At 44.5% G+C, this 27,269-nt stretch overlaps 1 protein-coding gene across 4 annotated transcripts in view; it reads right to left on the bottom strand.

The window, feature by feature from the left end:
- Nucleotides 1–3,461: 3,461 nt before the first annotated feature.
- Nucleotides 3,462–27,269, bottom strand: part of LOC125453455 (nectin-3-like) — a 44,059-nt gene continuing 20,251 nt past the window's right edge. For 2 of the 4 annotated variants that reach the window (XM_059646427.1, XM_059646428.1), the window contains exons 5-8: nucleotides 25,684–25,829; nucleotides 16,727–16,880; nucleotides 10,807–10,852; nucleotides 3,462–4,002 (exon numbers count right to left, since the gene is read on the bottom strand). In XM_059646427.1, the coding sequence (XP_059502410.1) occupies nucleotides 3,940–4,002; nucleotides 10,807–10,852; nucleotides 16,727–16,880; nucleotides 25,684–25,829 (409 nt within the window). In that variant the 3' untranslated portion in view covers nucleotides 3,462–3,939. Of the gene's footprint in view, nucleotides 4,003–10,806; nucleotides 10,853–16,726; nucleotides 16,881–22,493; nucleotides 22,582–25,683; nucleotides 25,830–27,269 lie in introns of those variants that run through there. The other 2 variants (XM_059646430.1, XM_059646429.1) reach the window with 2 other exon arrangements.

Genomic DNA, 27,269 nt, shown 5'->3' with positions numbered 1-27,269 from the left:
ATAAATGTTGCTTTAAAGTCATTAACGACATCAACAATCTTAAGAGCGTGATTGGTATCTGCTTTCCTGTGGGCACATAGTTAAAACACTTAATTCAAACTTCCCCAATCCATGATATTGTATTTAAGTCAGATAATTTTAATATTCTTCAATAGATTTTGTTCTAAAATGGTCGCACGTGTTGGTTCGTTCAAAGTTTGGATAAGCAGATTTCCAATGTATTTTTTGCTGTAGACTGATTTGCTTGGCTGCTACAGACTTTCAGACTCACAGCTGAACTTCAGCATTACAGTTAAGCATATACCTTGAACCATCTTGTAATTGTCAGCAACTCTGAACTAACAGCTAGTTTAGACCAACCAGCACCTGTTAATCAAATAAGTCCAAATGTGAAATTAAATTTCACCTCTCAATTTGGTAGAATTGAAAATCCAACTATGGGGCAATTTTTTAAAAAAATGGCATCAATCAGCAGTGTAAAAAAACTGCTTGTGAAACAAAAGCTAATATCTCTTTAGATTAGATACCCTAGTGTGAAAACAGGCCCTTTGGCCCAACAAGTCCACACTGCCCCTTGAAGCATCCCACTCAGGCCCATTCTCCTCTCACCCACACATCCCTGAACACTATGGGCAGTTTAGCACGGCCAATCCACCTAGCCTGCACATCTTTGGACTGTGGGAGGAAACTGGAGCACTTGGAGGAAACCCATGCAGACACAGGGAGAATGTGCAAACTCCACAAAGAGTTGCCCGAGGCTGGAATCAAACCCAGGTCCCTAGCGCTGTGAGGCTGCAGTGCTAACCACTGAGCCACCGTGCCGCCCTTTAGTCCTGGTTGTTAAAGAAACTCCCATGTTCCAAAGGAGATGATGTGGATTCCGTTAACATTGGAGGCTTTGGAACCTGAATTGTTAAATACATCCAAGGCTGAAAGAGACAGATTTTTAGGCAGCAAGAGAATCAAGCTAATGAGGAAAAAATAGAAATGTGGAAATCCATTCAATATTTCTAAATCAGTGGTCATATAGTACCTTAAAAGAAATTTAAGGTTCATTAATCAATGAAAGACATCTGGCGACAGTCTGAGGTATGTTGAAAAAGTTCTTTATTTAAAAAATTATATTGAGGAATAAGAGAATGGTCAAAGAAAGAGTAGGGCCGATCAGGGATAGCATAGGGACCTTGTGTGTGGAGTCTGAGGAGGTAGGGGAAGCCCTAAATGAGTTTTTTGCTTCTGTCTTTACGAAAGAAACAAACTTTGTAGTGAATGAAACGTTTGAAGAGCAGGTGGGCATGCTGGAATGGATAGAGATAGAGGAAGGTGATGTGCTGAAAATTTTGTCAAACATTAAGATTGACAAGTCGCCAGGCCCGGACCAGATTTGTCCTCGGCTGCTTTGGGAAGCGAGAAATGCAATTGCTTCGACACTTGCGAAGATCTTTGCATTCTCGCTCTCCACTGGAGTCGTACCTGAGGACTGGAGAGAGGCAAATGTAACTCCTCTCTTCAAGAAAGGAAATAGGGAAATCCCCGGCAATTACAGACCAGTAAGTTTCACGTCTGTCGTCTGCAAGGGGTCATTTAAGAGACTGCTGGACATGCATATGGTCACAGAAATTTGAGGGTGCATACATGAAGATCAACGGTCGGCACAACATTGTGGGCTGAAGGGCCTGTTCTGTGCTGTACTGTTCTATGTTCATATACAAGCTATTTGCATCTGCAACAAGCTCAAGAATTTTGAGGTTACAGACAATAGACAATAGGTGCTGGAGTAGGCCATTTGGCCCTTCGAGCCAGCACCACCATTCATTATGATCATGGCTGATCATCCACAATCAGTAACCTGTTCCTGCCTTATCCCCATAACCCTTGATGCCACTATCTTTAAGAGCTCTGTCTATCTCTTTCTTGAAAGCATCCAGAAAGTTGGCCTCCACTGCCTTCTGGGTCAGAGGATTCCATATATCCACCACTCTCTGGGTGAAGAAGTTTTTCCTCAACTCTGTTCTAAATGGCCTACCCCTTATTTTTAAACTGTGTCCTCTGGTCCTGGGAGAGGGGGGAGACGGATAGAAGATGGAGAGAGGAGAAGACAGGTGGAGAGGAGACTGACAGGTCAAACAGACGGGGATGAAGTTGGTAAAGATGAGTGTAGTTGGGGAGTTAGGGAGGAGATAGGTCAGTTCAGGGAGGATGGGCAGGTCAAGGGGGTGTGCTGAGGTTAGTAGGTAGGAGATGGGGGTGGGGCTTGATGTGGGAGGAGGGGATAGGTGGGAGGAAGGACAGGTTAGGGAGGTGGGGACAAGCTGGGCTGGTTTTGGGATGCGGTTGAGGGATAGGAGATTAGGGAGCTCAAACAGTTCATCCACTTCACCAACACCTTCCACCGCAAACTTAGGTTCACCTGGACCATCTCTAATGCTGCACTTCCCTTCCTGGACGACACTGTCTCCTTCTGCGGCAACCACCTAGAAAGCAATGTCCATTTCAAGCCCACTGACTCCCACAACTGCCTAGAATACACCTCCTCCCACAAAAATGCCATCCACTATTCCCAATTCCTTCGCCTCTGCCACACCTGCTGCGAGGATGAGGTCTTCCACTCCCGTACATCTCAGATGTCCGCGTTCTTCAAAGCGTGCAACATCCTCCCTGCAGTGGTTGAGAATGCCCTCGACCATGTCTCCTGCATTTTCCGCAACTCATAGCTCACACCCACTATCCGCAATAACAACCAAAACAGAATCCCCCTCATCCTCACATACCAGCCCACCAACCTCCAGATCCAATGCATCATCCTCTGACACTTCCGCCATCTGCAATCTGAACAAAGACATTTTTCCCTCCCCACCTTATCTGCTTTCTGGAGGGACTACTCTCTCTGTGACTCCCATATCCGCTCCACACTTCCCTCCAGCTCCACCTCACCCAGCACTTTTCCCTGCAACCGCAGGAAGTGCTACACCTGTCCCTACACCTACTCCCTCACCCCCATCCCAGGCCCCAAGAAGACTTTCTGCGTCAAGCAGATGTTTACTTGCACATCTGCTAATGTGGTATACTGCATCCACTGTTCCCATTGTGGCCTCCTCTACATTACGGAAACCAAGTAGAGGTTTGGGAACAGCTTTGCAGAACACCTACGCTCAGTTCACACTAAACAACCGCACCTCCCAGTCGCGAACCATTTCACCTTCTCCTCCCATTCCTTAGACGACATGTCCATCATGGGCCTCCTGCAGTGCCACAATGATGCCACCTGAAGTTTGCAGGAGCAGCAACTCATTCTGCCTGGGAACCCTGCAGCCCAATGGTATCAATGTGGACTTCACAAGCTTCAAAATCTCCCCTCTCCTACCGCATCCCAACACCAGCCCAGCTCATTCCCGTCTCCCTAACCTGTCTTTTCTCTCACCTATCTCTTCCTCCCACCTCAAGCCCCACGCCCCATCTCCCACTTACCAACCTCATTCCGCCCTCTTAACCTGTCTGTCCTCCCTGGACTGACCTATCTCCTCCCCATCTCCCCTCACCTTTACTGGCTCTATCCCGGCCTGTTTGACCTGCCTGTCTCCTCTCCACCTATCTTTCCTCTATCCATCTTCGAACCGCCTCCCCCTCTCCCCCTTTTCTGATGAAGCGTCAAGGCCCGAAACGTCAGCTTTTGTGCTCCTGTTCCCATTGTGGCCTCCTCTACATTACGGAAACCAAGTGGACGTTTGGGAACAGCTTTGCAGAACACCTCCGCTCAGTTCACACTAAACAACTGCACCTCCCAGTTACAAAACATTTCAGCACCCCCTCCCATTCCTTAGACAACATGTCCATCCTGGGCCTCCTGCAGTGCCACAACGATGCCACCCGAAGGTTGCAGGAACAGCAAAATCATATTCCGCTTGGGATCCCTGCAGCTCAAAGGTATCAATGTGGAATTCAAACAGTCTCTTCAGAGTGAATATCTGGTTCATCTTCCTCCACTTGCACTTGCTCTTCCACCTGTGTGTGTACAGAAATACAGAAATGAAGTTTATGCAGGATGCAGTGCTCTCCTGTAACAGGCTCAAAGGGCTGAACAGCCTATCCACAGTGATACACTTTCTCTGAGAATTAAGTGAAGATCCAGTAAGTGGTGCATTGGGCCTCAGTCAGGGGATGTCAAGGATCAGGTTGTTACAGGAGAGCAGTCCATGAAGAATTAAAGGGGGTGTTAGCAGTGAATTGGGTGGAGGTGAAGTTGATTAGTATAATAGTTGCCCAGGAGTTAGAGCAGGCATTTTTAAAAATAATTTATTTGCTGGATGTGAGCATTGCCAGTTGGGCTGGCATTAATTGCCATCCTGAGTCTGCCCTTGAGAAGATGGTGGTTTTCTTTAACTTTTCTGAGTGACATTTAAGCTAAGTCAGTCAGAATTCTCAGAAGCTTTTGACTCTCTGTCCAAAGCTGGGGGCTTATCTGGAGGTTTCTGGACGTTGGTAAACATTAGAAATTTCAACCTTTTGGACAATTCCCAGGAAGTAAGCTTCTACACGATCCTGACTGGCAACTCTTGTCTGAACTATTGCAATGACTAGCTTGCCTTCAGAAGACGCAGGCCATCTCTTCGCAATCTCAGGGGTTTGACACTCTAAAAGGCTTGAATTAATTCAGCGAGGCCAGCACTGATTTGCAAAAGGTAGATCATTCTTGAAAAAAAACTAATTGAACTTTTTGAATAACTAATAGGGAAGGCTGATGAGGAGAATGCAGTGGATATTATCCATGTCAATTTTAAGGAAGTATTCGGCAAAGTACCATACAAAAGGCTGGGAAACAAAACCGAGTATCTTGGAAAAAGAGGGTCATTTGTCAGACTGAATTAGAAAGGAGGACTAAGGTCAGAATGTCATGTAAAATGATGGTTTTTCAGACTGGACGCAGATTGACAGCACTGTTCCCCAAGGTTCAGTGCCATATTCACTGCTATTTTTAAGATCTACAAATGAATTGTTGAGAATCTGATACAAATGAGGATGATACCAATCGACTGCAACAGGATATATTTCAGGCTAGCAAAACGGGCAAACAACTTGTTGCTTGAATTTAACACTGAGAAGTGTGAGGCAATACACTTGGCAGAGGGAATCTGAATAGTTAAGGGAGACTTAATAGCACTGTTGGAGCAGAAGGACCTGGGGGTTCATTTGCTTGGATAATTGGACATGGCAAGACGTATTGATAGGTTATTTGGTAAAGTGTATGGTACCCTGCGGCTTTATAAATAGAGCTACTGACTATGATAATAAGTGTTATGCTGAATCTTTAAAAAGCTGGGCAACAGCTAGATTATTGCATCTAGTTCTGGCCAGCAGAGTTTAGGGAGAATGTCCTCAGGGTTAGGACAGTTAGAAAGTGAACGTTCAAACAGATTTGAAGAACTGGAGAATGTGGAGCTGAGTAGGACAGACTGAGGAATGAGGATTCTGAAGAGTTGGGAATAGGATTTTGGAGGGGATAGAAATTGGAGAATGAGGACTGAGAAGAGATTGAAGAATGGGAAGGGTATTGGGGGAGGAGACTGTACAATAGGTGCAGAAGGAAAAATTGGGGATTGGGGAATCAAGACTCAGAGGCACACATGTAGGTTATGGAATAGAAATGGGATGCTTGAAAGAGAGGTGAAGATTAGGGGATGGAGGTTCAAGGAGGAATAGAGGTTTTCCAGATAGCTAGGTGGTGTCTCCGACACCACAACCTACCGCCTCCTCGATCATGACCCCACACCCGACCACCAAACCATCATCTCCAACACCATTCACGACCTCATCACCTCAGGGGACCTCCCACCCACAGCCTCCAACCTCATTGTTCCCCAGCCCCGCACGGCCCGTTTCTATCTCCTTCCCAAAATCCACAAACCTGCCTGCCCTGGTCGACCCATCGTCTCAGCCTGCTCCTGCCCCACCGAACTCATCTCCACCTATCTGGACTCCATTTTCTCCCCTTTGGTCCAGGAACTCCCCACCTACGTCCGTGACACCACCCACGCCCTCCACCTCCTCCAGGACTTCCAATTCCCTGGCCCCCAACACCTCATATTCACCATGGACGTCCAGTCCCTGTACACCTGCATTCCGCATGGAGATGGCCTCAAGGCCCTCCGCTTCTTCCTGTCCCGCAGGCCCGACCAGTCCCCCTCCACCGACACCCTCATCCGCCTAGTTGAACTCATCCTCACACTCAACAACTTCTCTTTTGACTCCTCCCACTTCCTACAGACTAAGGGGGTGGCCATGGGCACCCGCATGGGCCCCAGCTATGCCTGCCTCTTTGTAGGTTACGTGGAACAGTCCCTCTTCCACACCTACACAGGCCCCAAACCCCACCTCTTCCTCCGGTCCATTGATGACTGTATCGGCGCCGCCTCTTGCTCCCCAGAGGAGCTCGAACAGTTCATCCACTTCACCAACACCTTCCACCCCAACCTTCAGTTCACCTGGGCCATCTCCAGCACATCCCTCACCTTCCTGGACCACTCAGTCTCCATCTCAGGCAACCAGCTTGTAACTGATGTCCATTTCAAGCCCACCGACTCCCACAGCTACCTAGAATACACCTCCTCCCACCCACCCTCCTGCAAAAATTCCATCCCCTCTTCCCAATTCCTCCGCCTCCGCCACATCTGCTCCCACGATAAGACATTCCACTCCCGCACATCCCAGATGTCCAAGTTCTTCAAGGACCGCAACTTTCCCCCCACAGTGATCGAGAACGCCCTTGACCGCGACTCCCGTATTTCCCGCAACACATCCCTCACACCCCGCCCCCGCCACAACCGCCCTAAGAGGATCCCCCTCGTTCTCACACACCACCCTACCGACCTCCGGATACAACGCATCATCCTCCGACACTTCCGCCATTTACAATCTGACCCCACCACCCAAGACATTTTTCCATCCCCACCCCTGTCTGCTTTCCGGAGAGACCACTCTCTCCGTGACTCCCTTGTTCGCTCCACACTGCCCTCCAACCCCACCACACCCGGCACCTTCCCCTGCAACCGCAGGAAATGCTACACTTGTCCCCACACCTCCACCCTCACCCCTATCCCAGGCCCCAAGATGACATTCCACATTAAGCAGAGGTTCACCTGCACATCTGCTAATGTGGTATACTGCATCCACTGTACCCGGTGTGGCTTCCTCTACATTGGGGAAACCAAGCAGAGGCTTGGGGACCGCTTTGCAGAACACCTCCGCTCAGTTCGCAACAAACAACTGCACCTCCCTGTCGCAAACCATTTCCACTCCCCCTCCCATTCTCTAGATGACATGTCCATCATGGGCCTCCTGCACTGCCACAATGATGCCACCCGAAGGTTGCAGGATCAGCAACTCATATTCCGCCTGGGAACCCTGCAGCCATATGGTATCAATGTGCACTTCACCAGTTTCAAAATCTCCCCTTCCCCTACTGCATCCCTAAACCAGCCCAGTTCGTCCCCTCCCTCCACTGCACCACACAACCAGCCCAGCTCTTCCCCTCCACCCACTGCATCCCAAAACCAGTCCAACCTGTCTCTGCCTCCCTAACCGGTTCTTCCTCTCACCCATCCCTTCCTCCCACCCCAAGCCGCACCCCCATCTACCTACTAACCTCATCCCACCTCCTTGACCTGTCCGTCTTCCCTGGACTGACCTATCCCCTCCCTACCTCCCCACCTATACTCTCTCCACCTATCTTCTTTTCTCTCCATCTTCGGTCCGCCTCCCCCTCTCTCCCTAATTATTCCTGTTCCCTCTCCCCATCCCCCTCTCTGATGAAGGGTCTAGGCCCGAAACGTCAGCTTTTGTGCTCCTGAGATGCTGCTTGGCCTGCTGTGTTCATCCAGCCTCACATTTTATTATCTTACAGTGAAAACAGTAACACTGATTAATACGGCAAGTGAAACTTTGGAATCTGAATTCGGCAAAATAATGAAGGATTGTTCCCATTGGTAGATGAATGGAAAACAGGGCTGGAATCAGTTATCAGTAATTTCAATGAGTTTTAATTAAAGATCCTGCCAACACGCATCCCCAATTTCTTCTCTTTCCTGCCCTTGAACACCCCTGCCAATGTGCTCATGATTCATTTCTGGCTTCCAAAACTTTTCTAACAACAGCCACTGATCCAAAATCACAAGATAATAAATACTAACATCATTACTGGATGACACATAATCAGCTATCCTGTTATCATCATCATCACACAATCATTGTAACATTGGAACATAGGAACAGTGGGCCATACAGCCCATCTATTTAATTGGACCATTCAATTCGAATATGACTGATTTTCTACCTCAGCACCACTTTTGCGCTTGTCCCTTGGTGCCATCTAGGCATTCCAAACTTTCTGGGTTGAACGTGCTAAATGATCAAGCTTTCATAGTCCTCTTTGACAGAGAATTACAAAGATTCACCACCTTCTGGGTGAAGGAATTCCTCATTCTTCAAAATTCTACAGAATACAGTTTCATTAATCTCTCCTCATATGACAATCCCACTAGCCTAGGGATTAGTCCAGTGAACTCCTGATGAACTCCCTCTACAACAAGTATCTCCATCCTTAGAGAGGGATACACAAACTGTACACAATATTCCAGGTGTGATCTCAGCAGGGTCCAAAACAATAGCACCAATTTACTCCTGCACATAATACTCTTGCAATGAAGGCTAACATACCTTTGACTTCTTTATTAGTTGCTGCACCTACACGTTGTCCTCTAGAGAGTCACAAAAGGGCACCCAGGTCCCTTTACACATCGGCAAATCCTAATCTCTCACCAGTTAAAAAATATTTGTACAAAATGCGGAGGAATGGAATTGTGGGAGATATAGCAGTTTGGATCGGAAATTGGCTTGCTGAAAGAAGACAGAGGGTGGTAGTTGATGGGAAATGTTCATCCTGGAGACCAGTTACTCGTGGTGTACTGCAAGGGTCGGTGTTGGGTCCACTGCTGTTTGTCATTTTTATAAATGACCTGGATGAGGGCGTAGAAGGATGGGTTAGTAAATTTGCAGACGACACTAAGGTCGGTGGAGTTGTGGACAGTGACGAAGGATGCTGTAGGTTGCAGAGAGACATAGATAAGCTGCAGAGTTGGGCTGAGAGGTGGCAAATGGAGTTTAATGCAGACAAGTGTGAGGTGATGCACTTTGGTAGGAGTAACCAGAAGGCAAAGTACAGGGCTAATGGTAAGATTCTTAGTAGTGTAGATAAGCAGAGAGATCTCGGTGTCAATGTACACAGATCCTTGAAAGTTGCCACCCAGGTTGACAGGGCTGTTAAGAAGGCATACAGTGTTTTAGCTTTTATTAATAGAGGGATCGAGTTCCGGATCCAAGAGGTTATGGTGAAGCTGTACAAAACTCTGGTGCGGTCGCACTTGGAGTATTGTGTACAGTTCTGGTCACCGCATTATAAGAAGGATGTGGAAGCTTTGGAAAGGGTGCAGAGGAGATTTACTAGGATGTTGCCTGGTATGGAGGGAAGGTCTTACGAGGAAAGGCTGAGGGACTTGAAGCTGTTTTCATTAGAGAGAAGGTTGAGAGGTGACTTAATTGAAACATATAAAATAATCAGAGGGTTAGATAGGGTGGATAGGGAGAGCCTTTTTCCTAGGATGGTGACGGCGAGCACGAGGGGGCATAGCTTTAAATTGAGGGGTGAAAGATATAGGACAGATGTCAGAGGTAGTTTCTTTACTCAGAGAGTAGTAAGGGAATGGAACGCTTTGCCTGCAACGGTAGTAGATTCGCCAACTTTCGGTACATTTAAGTCGTCATTGGATAAGCATATGGACGTACATGGAATAGTGTAGGTTAGATTGGCTTGAGATCGGTATGACAGGTCGGCACAACATCGAGGGCCGAAGGGCCTGTACTGTGCTGTAATGTTCTATGTTCTATTTTATCTTTGTTTTATTTCTACTAAATTGAACAGCTTCACACGTTTTCACATAAGATTTTAGCCGCAATGTTATGGCACTTCACCTGTCCAACTCGTTTGAGCCACCTTGTATCCTTTGAACAACATACACCTATTTTTGTGTGTTCAGCAAATTTGTAAATATTGTATTGATCTACACATTCAAATCATTTGTACAGATTGTGACAGATGTGACCCCAGCACTGACATTTCACCTGTCCCACGAGTTACAACCACTTTGAGAATTATCCGTTTGTTACTACTCTCTAATTTATGTTTAATCAATTTTCAATCTATATGAGCGTATTACCCCTCACTCATTGTGCTCCAGTTTTATTTCCTAAACTTTTGCCTTCTGAAAATTCAAACACCCTACATCTGCAGGTTCTCCTTCATCTATGTTACAAGTAACATTCCCACAAACCTTCAACAAAATGGTAAACATGCTCTCCCTTCCATAAATTCTGACCGACACTGCCTAATAATATTAGTATTCTTTAAGTCTCTAGTTATCACATTTTTATCATATGTTAAACATTTTCCCTAAAACTGAAGTCACACAAGTTGGTAGTTCTCCATTTTCTCTCTCCCTTCATTCTTAAATTATATGGGTTCACATTCCAGTCTGCAAGTAACTTTCCAGAATGCACAGAATTTCAAAAGAAGGTTGAAAGATCCAAGGAATGCTAGTAACTTCATGAGCCCACGTTAGAGTTACCCCTACTGGGAGCAAAAGAGCTGTTGGGAACATCAATGGATTCTCTAATTTCCTAACAAATTTGGCAGCATTATGTCTGAAGGTGAAAATATTGAACTCATGGCTTCAACATTTTGAGTATCTCTGTTTTTACCTCAGAATGTTGTGTTCTGGGGTCACAGGAACTTCGTGAAGGCATCCTATTGGAGAAAAAAAAACATTACAAGCATGATAACTAAAATCTGCAACATTAACCACATATTTTACTCCAATTTAGTATTTTAGCCACCCGCCACAGAATGCCTAATGATACAGAGATTCCACATAGAAGTTCAAGACAGACAATTTGCAAATTACAAAGATCCTGTTTCCATTCAACAGGAAGATAAAATGTATATCAGTCGGTAATGAAATCAGGGATGTGAAAAGCATGCTGAGAAGCATTGGAAAATTTAGACTGGAGAAACACTTACACATTGAGTAGAATATTAACACTGATACAAAGTGGACAACAGAAGAAAGAGAGGCTACTTAAATCTTCTACCTTCCAGAAGTGTCTAATGTTGGACCTGATCTGTTGAACAGACAAACAGGTTAGACCCAAGCGGGAAAACAAGGCATTCCCAAAAGCATCAAGATAAGTTTTCCAATACAGTGTCCACTGCAGATGATGCTTCATGTAGTGTACATATCAGCAAATGAAGATTACAATCGCCCTATGAATTTATATCAATACATTTAAGCTGTTCAATTGCTGATGCTCTTAGATTTTCTCAGGATCTGCCACTGCCTGTAATGCCCCACCAATAACTCATGCTGTTAGCAAATTCTGACACTTCAGCAGCTTTAATTGCATGGCCTTTGCTATAATGACTTTATAGGGCAAATTCTTATTGCTAGAGCTATCAGCATGGCCAGGCTTCCAGTCCTGGCAAGGGAGCTGAGGGATCTTAAAAGCCAGGTTTGAGGTACCGGGGGTTGGCAGTAAATGGGTGAGGATCATCTTGTTGGGGCTGGATACCACAGGGAACTTCTAAAGGAGGTGCCCTCTGCTTGTAAAGTTGTGAAACTTCCCAAACAACATGAAACTCCATTTGTTGTGGGAGAAAGAGCACAGGTTAAGTCATTGTGGATTCAATTGTAAGGGGAGTAGATAGGCAGTTCAGCGGTCGAAAACGAGACTCCCGAATGTTATGTTGCCTCCCAGGTGCATGGGTCAGGGATGACTCAGATTGGCTGCAGAACATTCTGAAGGGGGAGGGTGTCGTGGTGCATATAGGCACCAATGACATAGACAGAAAAAGGGATGAGATCCTACAAGCAGAATTTAGGGAGTTAGGAGCCAAGTTAAAAAGTAGGACCTCAAAGGCAGTAATCTCAGGATTGCTACCAGTGCCACGTGCTAGTCAGTGCAGAAATGAAAGAATAGCCAGGATGAATGCGTGGCTTGAGAGATGGTGCAGGAGGGAGGGGTTCAGATTTTTGGGACATTGGAACCAGTTCTGGGGAAGGTGGGACTATTACAAATTGGACGGTCCACACCTGGGCCGGACTGGAACCATTGTCCTTGGGGGTGCTCTTGCTAATGCTGTGGGGGAGGCTTTAAACTAATGTGGGAGGGTTGGGATCCAAATTTTGGACAGAAAGGAGGTTGTAACGAAAGCCTGTAGGGAGCTAGATAATGAAGTCAGTGTGACTAAAGGGAATAGTAGGTGGGGAGCAGGTGATGAACACAAAGGGACAGGTGGTCTGAGGTGCATTTATTTCACTGTGAGAAGTGTAGTAGATAAGGCAGATGAGCTTAGGGCTTGGATCAGTACCTGGAAGTATGATGTTATTGCTATTACTGAGACTTGGTTGAGGGAAGGGCATGATTGGCAACTAGTTGTCCCAGGAAATTGCTGCTTCAGGCGGGATAGAGAGGGAGGTAAAAGGAGTGGAGGAGTTGCAGTAATGGTCAAAGACGATGTCACAGCCGCACTGAAGGAGGGCCCCAAGGAAGACTCAAGCAGTGAGGCAATGTGAGTAGAACTCAGAAATAGGAAGGATACAGTAACAATGTTGGGACTGTACTACAGGCCTCCCAACAGCAAGCGTGGGATAGAGGTACAAATATGTAGACAGATAATGGAAAGGTGTAGGAGAAACAGGGTGGGGGTGATGGGAAATATTAATTTTCCTAATTGACTGGGATTAACTCAGTGTTAGGGGTCAAGATGGAGCAGAATTTGTGAGGTGTGTCCGGGAAGGTTTTCTAGAGCAGTATGTATGTAGTCTAACTTGGAAAGGGGCCATACTGGACCTGGTGTTGGGGAATGAACCCGGCCAAGTGGTTGAAACTACAGTAGGGGGCTACTTTGGAAAAAGCGATCACGATTCCTTAAGTTTTACAATATTCATGGACAAGGATGGGAGTGGTCCTAAAGGAAAAGTTCTAAACTGCGGGAAGGCCAACTATACCAAGATTCGGCAGGATCTGGAGAACGTAGACTGGGAGGAACCGTTTGAAGGTAAATCCACATTTGATATGTGGGAGGCTTTTAAAGAGAGGTTGATTAGTGTGCAGGAGAGGCATGTTCCTGTGAAAATGAGGAATAGAAAAGGCAAGATTAGGGACCCATGGATGATTGGTGAAATTGTGAGACTAGCCAAGAGGAAAAAGGAAGGATGCATGAGGTCTAGGCGACTGAAGACAGACGAAGCTTTGGAAGAATATGGGGAATGTAGAGCGAATCTGAAACGAGGGATCAAGAGGGCTAAGAGAGGACATGAGATATTGCTGGCAAACATGGTTAAGGAAAATCCCAAAGCCTTTTATTCATATATAAAGAGTAAGGGGGTAACTCGAGAAAGGATTGGCCCACTTAAGGACAAAGAAGGAAAGTTATGCGCTGAGTCAGAGAAAATGGGTGACATTCATGACGAGTACTTTGCATCAGTATTCACCAACGAGAGGGACATGACAGACGTTGAGGTTAGGGATAGATGTTTGATTACTCTAGGTCAAGCTGACATAAAGAAGGAGGAAGTGTTGGACATCCTAAAAGACATTAAGGTGGACAAGTACCCTCATCCGGATGGGATCTATCCCAGGTTATTGAGGGAAGCGAGAGAGGAAATAGCCGAAGCCTTAACAGATATCTTTGCAGCATCCTGAGACACGGGTGAGGTCCTGGAGGACTGGAGACTTGCTAATTGTTGTCCTTGTTTAAGAAGGGCAGCAAGGATAATCCAGGTAATTATCAACTGGTGAGCCTGACGTCAGTGGCTGGGAAGCTACTGGACAAGATACTGAGGGATAGGATCTATTCCCGTTTGGAAGAAAATGGGCTTATGAGTGATAGGCAACATGGTTTTGTGCAGGGAAGGTCATGTCTTACCAACTTAATAGAATTCTTTGAGGACGTGACAAGGTTGATTGATGAGGGAAAGGCTGTAGATGTCATATATATGGACTTCAGTAAGACGTTTGCTAAGGTTCCCCATGGCAGGCTAATGGAGAAAATGAAGTCACATGGGGTCCAGGGTGTGCTAGCTAGATGGATTAAAAAAACTGTCTAGGCAACAGGAGACAGAGTAGTCATAGAAGAGAGTTTCTCAAATTGGAGACTTGTGACTAATGGTGTTCCACAGGAATCTGTGCTGGGACCACTGTTGTTCGTGATATACGTAAATGATTTGGAGGAAGGTGTAGGTGGTCTGATCAGCAAGTTTGCAGATGACACTAAGATGGGTGGAGTAGCAGATAGTGAAAGGGACTGTCAGAGATTACAGCAGAACACAGATAGACTGGAGAGTTAGGCAGATAAATGGCAGATGGAGTTCAATCCGGAAAAACGCAAAGTGATGCATTTTGGAAGATCTAATTCAAGGGCGAACCATACAGTAAATGGAAAAGTCCTAGGGAAAATTGATGAACAGAGAGATCTGGGTGTTCAGGTCCATTGTTCCCTGAAGGTGGCAACGCAGGTCAATAGGGTGGTCAAGAAAGCATACGGCATGCTTTCCTTCATCAGATGGGGTATTGAGTACAACTGTTGGCAGGTCATGTTACAGTTGTATAAGACTTTGGTTTGGCCACATTTAGAGTACAGTGTACAGTTCTGGTCGCCACATTACCAAAAGGATGTGGATGCTTTGCAGAGGGTGCAGAGGAGGTTCACCAGGATATTGCCTGGTATGGAGGGTGCTAGCTATGAAGAGAGGTTGAGTAGATGAGGATTATTTTCATTAGAAAGACGGAGATTGAGGGGGGACTTGATTGAGGTCTACAAAATCATGAGGAGTATAGACAGGGTGGATAGCAAGAAACTTTTTCCCCCAGAATGCGGGACTTAATTACTGGGGTCATGAGTTCAAAGTGAGAGGAGGAAGGTTTAAGGGAGATATGCGTGGAAAGCTCTTCACGCAGAGGGTGGTGGGTGCCTGGAACGTGTTGCCAGCGGAGGTGGTAGATGCAGACATGTTAGCGTCTTTTAAGATATATCTGGACAGGTACATGGATGGGTGGGGAGCAAATGGACACAGACCCTTAGAAAATAGATGACAGGTTAGACAGACAATCTCGATTGGTACAAGCTTGGAGGGCCAAAGGGCCTGTCCCCGTGCTGTAATTTTCTTTGTTCTTTGTTTGTTCATTAAGTGGGTATTAATTGGTCACAGAACAGTCTCAACTCATCATTACGTCCTGGAAATATGATTAAGGTTGAAGCTGAATGGCAGATGGTTGGCAGGTCACAAGCTGGATTGTGTGAGCATCACCCCCTTCAAATTCACTAGATTTGGAACGGTAAAATCTAGCCTGCTTCATTAATTTGGGAAGGTGTCCTGAGCACAGCCAATACAAGATACAGGATTCAGCAACATCCTGGAACTCCCTTCCTCATAGCGCTATAGCTGTACTTACACCACATAGAATGCAGTGGTTCACCAAGGTGGCCCACTACCATTTCAATAAGGGCAATTAGGAAACAACAGTAAACACTGACCTAGCCGGTGAGTCTGACATGCAGTGAGAGAATAACAACAATTATGCTGGAATGGTGTTGTAGACTGTGGTTAAATACAATTCTGCCTCTGCAGAGGGGCCAGTTCTGAACAGCTGGACAGATCCTAATTTAGTCTTATTTAGCACAGTGGTAGTACATCAATACAATGAGGAAATTCTCAGTGTCAAAATAGGTCTTTGCTTCTAAAAAGACTGAATGGTGAGATGTGGTTTTAAATAGCAATGATATTGACAATCACGTTCAAGACACCACAATAAAGAATACAGGTGTCTGCATTAGTCAGAGATATACTTATACAGAATAATGTTATGTAGAATAATGTAAACACCAGAGTCAGTCAGCTGTTAGCCATACATAAAGGTAAAGCATTACAGGCCGCAACCTGGCAGAAGAGACAAGGACTGACGTCCCCCACTGCACAGTGTAGAAGCTGAGCCACAAGCCTTGTAACAACATAAACCATACAGCTCAGTGGTACGCTTTTGAGAACGGGTGGTCATGGGAGTTCAAAATTTGACTTGGACGTCATGAATTCTTATAGTAAGTCAACTATGGTCAAGAAAACCTGATAACTATCACGTAATTCCTCCATAAACTGATGAATCAATATTCTTCCATTTGGATGAGGATTAATGGTTGTGTGGATTTAGAATGTATTTTGGAACTGCAATGGCAGTCACAAAGAGTGGTTCTAAGAATGGCACTATTAATGAGTGAGCTAGCTAAATCCTTAAGTATGTATCTGTCAGAGGTGAATGAGGCAAGTGATGAGTCACCAGAAAGAGAGAAAATGTTCAGTTGGTTCAAAATAATCTGGTATCTGGAGGGAGTGCCACAGAGGTGGAACTTGGAAGACAGGCACTGAAGAGAAAAGTGTTTAAAGACAAAAACAGATTTAATAGAATAAGCAAGGATAGTTTGCTGTCTTACCCATTAGTGATTTTGACCAGACAGAGTTCTGGTTGTGTGGACAGCAAAGAAACCAGACTGAAGCATGTCAACCACCACCAAGAAAATAATGTCAACATATTGAACACAAAGTATGTATTTGATGAAAATACTTACATTTTTGAGGATGTTTCTTTGCCAATGCTTCTTTGTTGATTTTTCCTTCTTAATCTTTGATAAAAATAGCCAAAAGTGCTGAGCAGAATTATGAGCATCAGGATTATGACGATAAAGGGCACCATGTAATGACGTTCCTTCTGATCATCTGCAACTGAATGCATGAAACATTTCTGTCATGTGATACCAACAACAACATAGCACCATCATAGAAATGCTCACTAATTTTTTTAAAGGTTTTTATTTCATTCCTGCATCAGTATTGACTTGGAGCCGTGAGCTGGAAATGGTGAGCTAAAGGTGAGTAACAGCTTGTGAGAAAAGAAAAACAGACTAAGCAAGATTTTGGATCAAGGATAATGGGAACTGCAGATGCTGGAGAATCCAAGATAACAAAGTGTGAAGCTGGATGAACACAGCAGGCCACGCAGCATTTCAGGAGCACAAAGGCTGACATTTCGGAGATGAAGGGTCGAGGCCCGAAACGTCAGCTTTTGTGCTCCTGAGATGCTGCTGGTCCTGCTGTGTTCATCCAGCTTCACACTTTGTTATCTTAAACAAGATTTTGATTTTTCATAAGGCCACATCTGGAAGTTAATTGCAGGTTGTTTCCTGGTTGAGATTCTGCAGACACTTGGTCACTGGGAAAGAGCATCATGTTTAAACAGACAGCAGAAGTTGGGTTATTAATGAGGTAAAAACCTGGGTTTTGGTTCAGACATGTCTGGAAGATAGTAGATATTGAATGGTAGATGTGACCTCAAGGAGGAGACAGTCATTCTGTTGGGGAATGGTCTGAGTTTGAAATGAATTTTGGACTAAGTTTTATTGTAAAAACAGAATCTGGCTGTTGATGCTACAGCATGAAGATTCAAAAGCTTCCCTCCTTTCCTCCCATGAGCAGAGAATAGGAAACCAAATTATCAATATTAGTGTCTTTCTCACAGTGAACTGAAAAGGTGATCGTGATCATTGGAAAAACAAGGACTGATGAGGAATAGTGAACAGAACTTTTTAATGTGGGGAATCATGTCTCACGAACTTGACTGAGTTTTTTGAAGTGACAAAGAAGATTAATGAAGGAAGAGTGCTGAATGTAATCTATATGGACTTCAGCAAGGCTTTCAACAAGGTTCTGCATGGTAGACTGGTTAGCAAGGTTAGATCACATGGAATCCAGGGAGAGCTAGCCATTTGGATACAAAATTGGCTCGCAGGTAGGAGACAGAAGGTGGTGGTGGAGGTTGTTTTTCAGACTGGAAGCTAGTGTCCAGCAGTCTGCAGTTAACTTCCAGTTGTGGCCTTGTGAATAAACAAAAGCTTATTTGATCTATTTTCCATTTCCCACAAGCTGACCACTCATAGACCAAAAGTCAGCTTTAGCTCACCATTCCCAGTTCACAACTCCAAGGACTGGTGTTGGGGGGATGGCATCAAAATTGGTGGTGTAGTAGACAGTGAAGACGGTTATCTCAGAGTACAACAGGACATCGATCAGATGGGCCAAGGAGTGGAATCGGTTTTTCAAAAGTCTGGGTGAAAACCAATTTAGATAAATGAGAGGTGCTGCATTTGGCAAGGAAGGTTCGGCCAGGATTTACACACTTCATGGTAGGGTCCTGCAAAGTGTTGCCGAACAGCGAGACCTTGGGTGCAGGTTCATAGTTACATAAAGATGGAATCGTATGTTGACAGAACAGGAAAAGAGGCATTTGGTGTGCATGTTTTTTTTCAGTCAGTACACTGAATACCGAAGTTGGGATGTCATTGTTACGTCTGTACAGAACATTGGTTCGGCCACTTTTGGAATACTGCATTCATTACTGGCCTCTCTGCTCAAGGAAAGATGTTAAACTTGAAAGGGTGCAGAAAAGATTTACAAGGATGTTACCATGGTTGGAACATTTGAGACACAGTGACAGGCTGAGCAGGTTGGGGCTATTTTCTCTGGAATGTCAGAGGCTGAGGGGTGACCTTATCGAGTCTTGTATAATCATTAAGGGCATTTGGATAGGGTGAGGAGCAAATGTCTTTTTCTCAGGGTACGGAAGTCCAAAACTAGAGGGCAGACGTTTAAGATGAGACGGGAAAGATTTAAAGTGGATCCAAAGGGCAACTATTTCATGCAGAGGGTGGTACATGTATGAATTGGACTGCCAGAGGAAGTGGTACAATTACAACATTTAAAAGGCATCTGCATGGGTATATGAATAGGAAGGGTTTAGAGGGACATGTGCCAAATGCTGGCAAATGGGACTCGATTCATTTAGGATATCTAGGAAGCATGGATAAGATGGAGCAAAAGGTCTGTTTCCGTGCTGTACAACTCTAAACATCTTCCGAAATTCAATAAAGGAACACTTACGCCTTTGGAACAAAACATTGTGAAAACAACTTAAATAATTTGGTTTTGGTATTTGTTTTTATTTATCCCTTAACTGAGACTGTTCGTTTGCCTGTCTTGTGATTGGGGTTGAAAACAAAGGTTTTGGGTTTGATGCACAGGTCAATTAAGATTACTCTGTTGTAAGTCTTTTGTTTAAGTAATAAACTGGTGTCTGGAACTCATTAATTGTAGGGTCTGGGATTGGTTTATGAGAAGTCTGGTTAGAAACCATGGGGGGCAATTTTGAGGATCCTTGAAGGTGTTAATTTTGCTGTATGCAAATATAGAGATATAAAGCGTGATTGGTTTGGCTAACGTGGATTTGTCTGTAACACCATGAATGCAGAAAAATGTCTTGAAGTACTTCAGTGGAACAATTAGACAAATACAGATGATGAATTCAAGGGGCCAGCATTAGGAAAACATTTAGGATGGGTTGAAGGGCTAAAATTGTCGATGATATCCGACAGCAGGACGACCTTGAAAAAGTCACGTACATGCCGAAGATGGCACAATGTGTTTTTCTGTAATTGTTTTTCTGTGCCTGGCTCTTTGTTACACTGAATGAGGCACTGAGTTTCATTCCAAGTCGCTGGCCTTCACCTTGGATTGAGATAGTGAACAGCGCAAGGAAAAACCTTGGCCTCCAGCCTAGTCATCTATCAAGGTGTCTCTCTGGGCAGAAGGAAGTGAAGCTTCTTGGTTTTTCTTCACTTTTTTTTATTTTTTAAAATTTACTGAATAAATGCTTCTTTCTTTCCTCATTCATTATTACTTAAGAAATGTTCATATTTAAGCAAATTGCTATGGACGAGCCTTCTCTTAATTACATTTAACTGAATACAGGCACAAGTATGTAAACAGATAATGTAAAGGTGTAGGAAAAACAGGATGGCGGTGATGTAGTCCAACTCGGAAAGGGGCCATACTGGACCTGGTGTTGGGGAATGAACCCGGCCAAGTGGTTGAAACTACAGTAGGGGACTACTTTGGAAATAGCGACCACGATTCCTTAAGTTTTACAATATTCATGGACAAGGATGGGAGTGGTCCTAAAAGAAGAGTTCTAAACTGCGGCAAGGCCAACTATACCAAGATTTGGCAGGATCTGGAGAACGTAGACTGGGAGAAACCGTTTGAAGGTAAATCCACATTTGATATGTGGGAGGCTTTTAAAGAGAGGTTGATTAGTGTGCAAGAGAGACATGTTCCTGTGAAAATGAGGATTAGAAAAGGCAAGATTAGGGAACCATGGATGATTGGTGAAATTGTGAGACTAGCCAAGAACAAAAAAGGAAGGACGCATGAGGTCTAGGCGACTGAAGACAGACGAAGCTTTGGAAGAATATGGGGAATGTAGAGCGAATCTGAAACGAGGGATCAAGAGGGCTAAGAGCGGACATGAGATATTGCTGGCAAACATGGTTAAGGAAAATCCCAAAGCCTTTTATTCATATGTAAAGAGTAAGAGGGTAACTCGAGAAAGGATTGGCCCACTTAAAGACAAAGAAGGAAAGTTATGCGCTGAGTCAGAGAAAATGGGTGACATTCATGACAAGTACTTTGCATTAGTATTCACCAAGGAGAGGGACATGACAGATGTTGAGTTTAGGGAGAGATGTTTGATTACTCTAGGTCAAGCTGACATAAAGAAGGAGGAAGTGTTGGACATCCTAAAAGACATTAAGGTGGACAACTCCCATGGTCCAGATGGAATCTATCCCAGGTTATTGAGGGAAGTGAGAGAGGAAATAGCCGGGGCCTTAACAGATATCTTTGCAGCATCCTGAGACACGGGTGAGGTCAGGAGGACTGGAGACTTGCTAATGTTGTCCCCTTGTTTAAGAAGGGTAGCAAGGATAATCCAGGTAATTATCGACCGATGAGCCTGACGTCAGTGGTTGGGAAGCTACTGGACAAGATACTGAGGGATAGGATCTATTCCCATTTGGAAGAAAATGGGCTTATGAGTGATAGGCAACATGGTTTTGTGCAGGGAAGGTCATGTCTTACCAACTTAATAGAATTCTTTGAGGACGTGACAAGGTTGATTGATGAGGGAAAGGCTGTAGATGTCATATATATGGACTTCAGTAAGGCATTTGCTAAGGTTCCCCATGGCAGGCTGATGGAGAACGTGAAGTCACATGGGGTCCAGGGTGTGCTAGCTAAATGGATAAAAAACTGTCTAGGCAACAGGAGACAGAGTAGTAATAGAAGAGAGTTTCTCAAATTGGAGACTTGTGACGAGTGTTCCACAGGGATCTGTGCTGGGACCACTGTTGTTCGTGATGTACGTAAATGATTTGGAGGAAGGTGTAGGTGGTCTGATCAGCAAGTTTGCAGATGACATTAAGATTGGTGGAGTAGCTGATAGTGAAAGGGACTGTCAAAGATTACAGCAGAATATAGATAGACTGGAGAGTTAGGCAGATAAATGGCAGATGGAGTTCGATCCGGACAAACGTGAAGTGATGCATTTTGGAAGATCTAATTCAAGGGCAAACTATACAGTAAATGGAAAAGTCCTAGGGAAAATTGATGAACAGAGAGATCTGGGTGTACAGGTCCATTGTTCCCTGAAAGTGGCAACACAGGTCAATAGGATGGTCAAGGCGGCATACGGCATGTGTTCCTTCATCGGACAGGGTACTGAGTACAAGAGTTGGCAGGTCATGTTACAGTTGTATAAGACTTTGGTTCGGCCACATTTAGAGTACAGTGTACAGTTCTGGTCGCCACATTACCAAAAGGATGTGGATGGTTTGGAAAGGGTGCAGAGGAGGTTCACCAGGATATTGCCTGGTATGGAGGGTGCTAGCTATGAAGAGAGGTTGAGTAGATTAGGATTATTTTCATTAGAAAGACCGAGATTGAGGGGGGACTTGATTGAGGTCTACAAAATCATGAGGGGTATAGAGACGGTGGATAGCAAGAAGCTATTTCGCAGAGTCGGGGACTCAATTACTAGGGGTCATGAGTTCAAAGTGAGAGGAGGAAGGTTTAAGGGAGATATGCGTGGAAAGTTCTTCACGCAGAGGGTGGTGGGTGCCTGGAACACGTTGCCAGCGGAGGTGGTAGACACAGACACGTTGGAATCTTTTAGATATATCTGGACAGGTACATGGATGGGTGGGGAGCAAATGGACACAGACCCTCAGAAAATAGATGACAAGTTAGAGAGACAATCTCGATTGGCGCATGCTTGGAGGGCCGAAGGGCCTGTTCCGGTGCTGTAATTTCCTTTGTTCTTTGAATCCAAAAGGATCTGCTTGGATAAATGCTGTGATCCAAGACAAATGAATAACCAAAAGCTCAATCAAAAAGAGGTTTTCAAACAGCTTCTTTTCATAGGACAGAGAGAGGGTGAGAGATACCTACAGAGATAGAGATACAGGAGTTCTTTATTGACTTCCATCGGTGCATTTATTTTGATACAACTGGAGGACAATCAGATGACTGGCTAGAACTGTAGAAAGATTGTAATCAGTGTAAATCATTATTGCAATTTTTTTTCAAAGGACCAATGGGTGCTCCAACATATCTGCATAAAGCAACTTAGGGGGTAGTGTGGTACTGACACTGTGCTAAATAGAATACATCGGGAACAAGGCTATTGGTCAAATAGGCACCCATGAGGCATTTTGAGCCATCAGCAGCAGTATTGTATTACACTGCAATCTGTGGCTTCCTGGTCTGGCATATTCTCTGAATCTATCAGCAGCACACCAGATCACAATCCTGGTTCTAAGCAGTTATAACAGGATCACGCACCAAGGAATCTGAAAATGAAGCATCAACCTGATAAGCCTACAGCACATGATTCCAATCTGCTAAACATCTGAATCATCATGCTACAGACAGAGCCAAGTGATCCCCCAACATGGGGATATGATGAAAGTTCTGCATTCTTGCTACATTCATTTGTGAACTGACAGATAGCAAATTGCATAGCTAGCAGAAAACAAAATAAATAAATGGGTCTTTCTTGGAGTGGAAAGCAGTGTCTAGTGGGTACCAGAGGGATCATTACTTGGTCCCAACCGTTCACAATACACATCAATGATTCAGATGACAAAATAAAATGTAATATTCCCAACACTCTGTACTTCACTCCTCCAGTGTCATCAGCAAAGAAGAGGAAACTAGGAAGAATTCTGAGTGGTAAGGAGGAAGTAAAGAAGCAACAAGATGATTTAATTGAGAGGGGGCAAATACATAGCAAATAAGTGTGATGTAGTATATTGTGGTAGGAAAAACACATTGTTAGAAAATTATTTAAATGGTGACAGATTGGGAAAGGTTGATGTACAAAATGGGGTTGGCTATCTGTGTACACCAGTCACTGAAAGCACGCACACAAGTGCAGTAAGTAGGTCGGAAGGCGAACTGTATGTTGGCCTTTATTTCATGTGGAATGCAGGATCAGTAAAGATTAACGATAAGTGGACAGGAGACAGACAAGTTCAAGAGGTGGGGATGCAGCCAGTAAAAAGTTAGTGTAGGTAGGGTGGAGATAGGTCAGTCCAGGGAGGGCGGACAGGTCAAGGGGGCGGGATGTGGTTAGTAGGTAGGAAACGGGGGTGCAGCTTGAGGTGGAAGGAGGGGATAGGTGAGAGGAAGAACAAGAGCTGGGCTGGTTTTGGGATGCGATGGTGGGAGGGGAGATTTTGAAGCTTGTGAAATCGAGAATGATCGCATCAGGCTGCAGGGTCCCAAGCAGAATATGAGTTGCTGTTCCTGCAACCTTCGGGTGGCATCATTGTAGCACTGCAGGAGGCCCAGGATGGACATGTTGTCTGAGGAATGGGAGGGGGAATTGAAATGGTTCACGACTGGGAGGTGCAGCTGTTTATTGCAAACCGAGCGGAGGTGTTCTGCAAAGCGGTCCCCAAGCCACCGCTTGGTTTCCCCAATGTAGAGGAGGCTGCAACGGGTACAGTGGATGCAGTATACCACATTAGCAGATGTGCAAGTGAACCTCTGCTTGATGTGCAAAGTCTTCTTGGGGCCTGGATGGGGGTGAGGGAGGTAACGTAGGGGCAGATGTTGCACTTCCTGCGGTTGCAGGGAAAAGTGCCGGATGTGGTGGGGCTGGAGGGGAGTGTGGAGCAGACAAGAGAGTCACAGAGAGAGTGGTCCTTCCGGAAAGCAGACAAGGGTGGGGAGAGAAAATCATCTTTGGTGGTGGGGTCAGATTGCTGATGGTGGAAGTGTCAGAGAATGATGTGTCACCCCCTTGACCTGTCTGTCCTCCCTGGACTGACCTATCTCCTCCCTACTTCCACTCACTTTTACTGGCTCCATCCCTGCCTCTTTGACTGGTCTGTCTCCTCTCCATCTATCTTCTCCTCTATCCATCTTCAATCCGCCACCCCGTCTCTCCCTATTTATTTCAGAACCCTCTACCCCTCCCCCATTTCTGATGGGTCTAGGCCCAGAACGTCAGCCTTCCTGTTCCTAAGATGCTGCTTGGCCTGCTGCGTTCATCCAGCTCCACACCTTGTTATCTCGGATTCTCCAGCATCTGCAATTCCTATTATCTCAGTAAAGATTAAGCAGGTTAGAACTTCTGTCCCTTGAAAATGTAGATTAACAACAGGCTTGATGATTGGATTTCTGAAGTAGTTCAAAAAGTGCAGATGCAGGAAAACTGCATGAATCCAGAGAGTTGCAAATGTTGAACACTACTAATAAATCAAATAGAGAATTTGAGAATAGTTTATTCATAAAGCGTGGTGAGATTTTAGATTTTGGTGGCAACAGGGACTGGCTGCATCAGGAACACAAGTCCTTGTCCAGCCCAGAAAACATCCATTGGCCATTGCATTCTGTCTCCCATCATTCAGCCAATTTTCTGATCACATGGGCTAATGTGACCACCAAAATGAACTCCCAGGTTTAAACATGCATTCATTATTGAAAAAAATGAAATCAACTTCTTTTGAAAAGGCTGCCATACAAAATTATTACAATTTTGCAACTGGGCTTTTGCAATAATATAGAAAAATCAGCTTAACACCAACAGTCAAAGTACAGAAACATTGTAATGTAAGAATTTAATTTTTCAGTTGTAAATTGTTCAGATTTTGACATCCTTTACTGGCAAAATGTGTTTATTTTTTCAATTTGAAACTGAGCTTAAAAACCAATGGAGCTTACAGATATCCCATATTTTGCACAGTTGAGGGGAGACAAGAACTCAGGGACTGAGTTTAAAAAAAGGGGTTTCTCTACTGAGGATGGAGCCGAGGATAATTTTCTGAGGGTCACGACTGTTTGGAACTCTCTACCATAGGCAGAGTCCTTGAATACTTTTAAGGCAGAGGTAGATCTATTCTTGACTAATTAAGAGGTTATCAGGCTTTGGGAGAAAAGTGGAAATTAGGATCAATCATGAGAGCTATGGTATGATTGAACTGCAGGGCACGCAAGAGAAGCCAAACAGCCTATTCCTGCTACAAGACAACAAAATGTGAGGCTGGATGAACACAGCAGGCCCAGCAGCACCTCTCTCATCAGCCTATTCCTGCTGCTGCTTTGTATGTAAATCAGAATAAAAGATACTTACGTGGAAACAAATAAATGGATCCTGACGCAGTCCCAGCTATGTTGCTTGCTGCACAAGTATAATACCCATAAGGTTCTGGGGTCAACTTCGGCAATTTAATTCGGTCGTGTTGTATTATTACACGTTCCGGAATAGAGTCATTAGGCCTCATTAAACAAAAAAAGGTCAATTACAGAGTGAGTATAAAATATTTCATTTGTTTCAATCAAATGGCTTGAAATTTTATGGTATTTGCATGCAGTTTATAGATATTTTCTAATCAACATCTTCAAAGTTGTCATAACACAACTCTGCTGCAGACTCATAGCCCAAAGTAGGAATACTACCACGGTGCCACAAGATCGCTCTCACACAGAAAATATACTTTAGTAAAATTGTGCCTGCAGCAGTTACATTCTTTTTGGCAGGTTTCAATTCAGGTACCTACATTGAGACAGCAAAAAGATACATTGATACAATCAGTACAAAAAGAATATGTTGCATTTAAATTAAACCTCTAACACAGGAAAAGATCTGAAGACATTGCAAAGATTAAAAAAAATCCACTGGCCAAAAATTCACCACAGCTAAAACATGACACGGCAAACTGGCTTCAAGAGTGACCAGACTTTCCAGACTCTGCAGATTTGCAAAGTTTTAGAGTGCAGACAAGGAGGACCAGTTGCAGTTGTATAGGACTTTGCTTGGCCACATTTGGAATACTGCGTGCAGTTCTGGTCGCCACATTACCAAAAGGATGTGGATGCTTTGGAGAGGGTGCAGAGGAGGTTCACCAGGATGTTGCCTGGTATGGAGGATGCTAGCTATGAAGAGAGGTTGAGTAGATTAGGATTATTTTCATTAGAAAGACGGAGATTGAGGGGGGACCTGATTGAGGTCTACAAAATCATGACAGGTATAGGATGGATAGCAAAAAGCTTTTTCCCCCCCAGACTGGGGGACTCAATTACTAGGGGTCACGAGTTCAAAGTGAGAGGAGGAAAGTTTAAGGGAGATATGAGTGGAAAGTTCTTTACATGGTGGGTGCCTGGAACGTGTTGCCAGTGGAGGTGGTAATCGCAGACACGTTAGCGTCTTTTAAGATATATTTGGACAGGTACATGGATGGGCAGGGAGCAAATGGACACAGACCCTTAGAAAATAGATGTCAGGTTAGACAGAGGATCTTGATCGACGCAGGCTTTGAGGGCCGAAGGCCCTGTTCCTGTGATGCAGGTTTCTTTGTTCTTTGACCAAGAAAGTGACAAAGAAAGGAGAAACAGATTAAGTATGCATTACAGCGTAAAAGAAAGCGGATTATAAAAGCTTCTACAGAAGTGTGAAAGGAAAATAAGCAGAATATAGGTCCACTGCAGGCAGAGTCAGGCAATGTTATAACGAGGAATAGAGAAATAATGGAATTTTTTTAGTTAGGTACAAATTGATTTTTTGAGGGTTTTTCATGTTGAAGCCCAGCAGGATTTCAGATCATATCTTACCTAACACACCTTATTAACTGCCTACCCTGCTCTTATGGTGCCCCTCAGTCTCAATTCTATCTCCATCTCAACACCTACGGTTTTCTGGTGAACTCACAGGAAATCTGC

Source organism: Stegostoma tigrinum, chromosome 6 (assembly GCF_030684315.1).
Source record: "Stegostoma tigrinum isolate sSteTig4 chromosome 6, sSteTig4.hap1, whole genome shotgun sequence".
Taxonomy (NCBI): Eukaryota; Metazoa; Chordata; class Chondrichthyes; order Orectolobiformes; family Stegostomatidae; genus Stegostoma; species Stegostoma tigrinum.
This window is presented reverse-complemented; position numbering and strand designations above follow the sequence as displayed.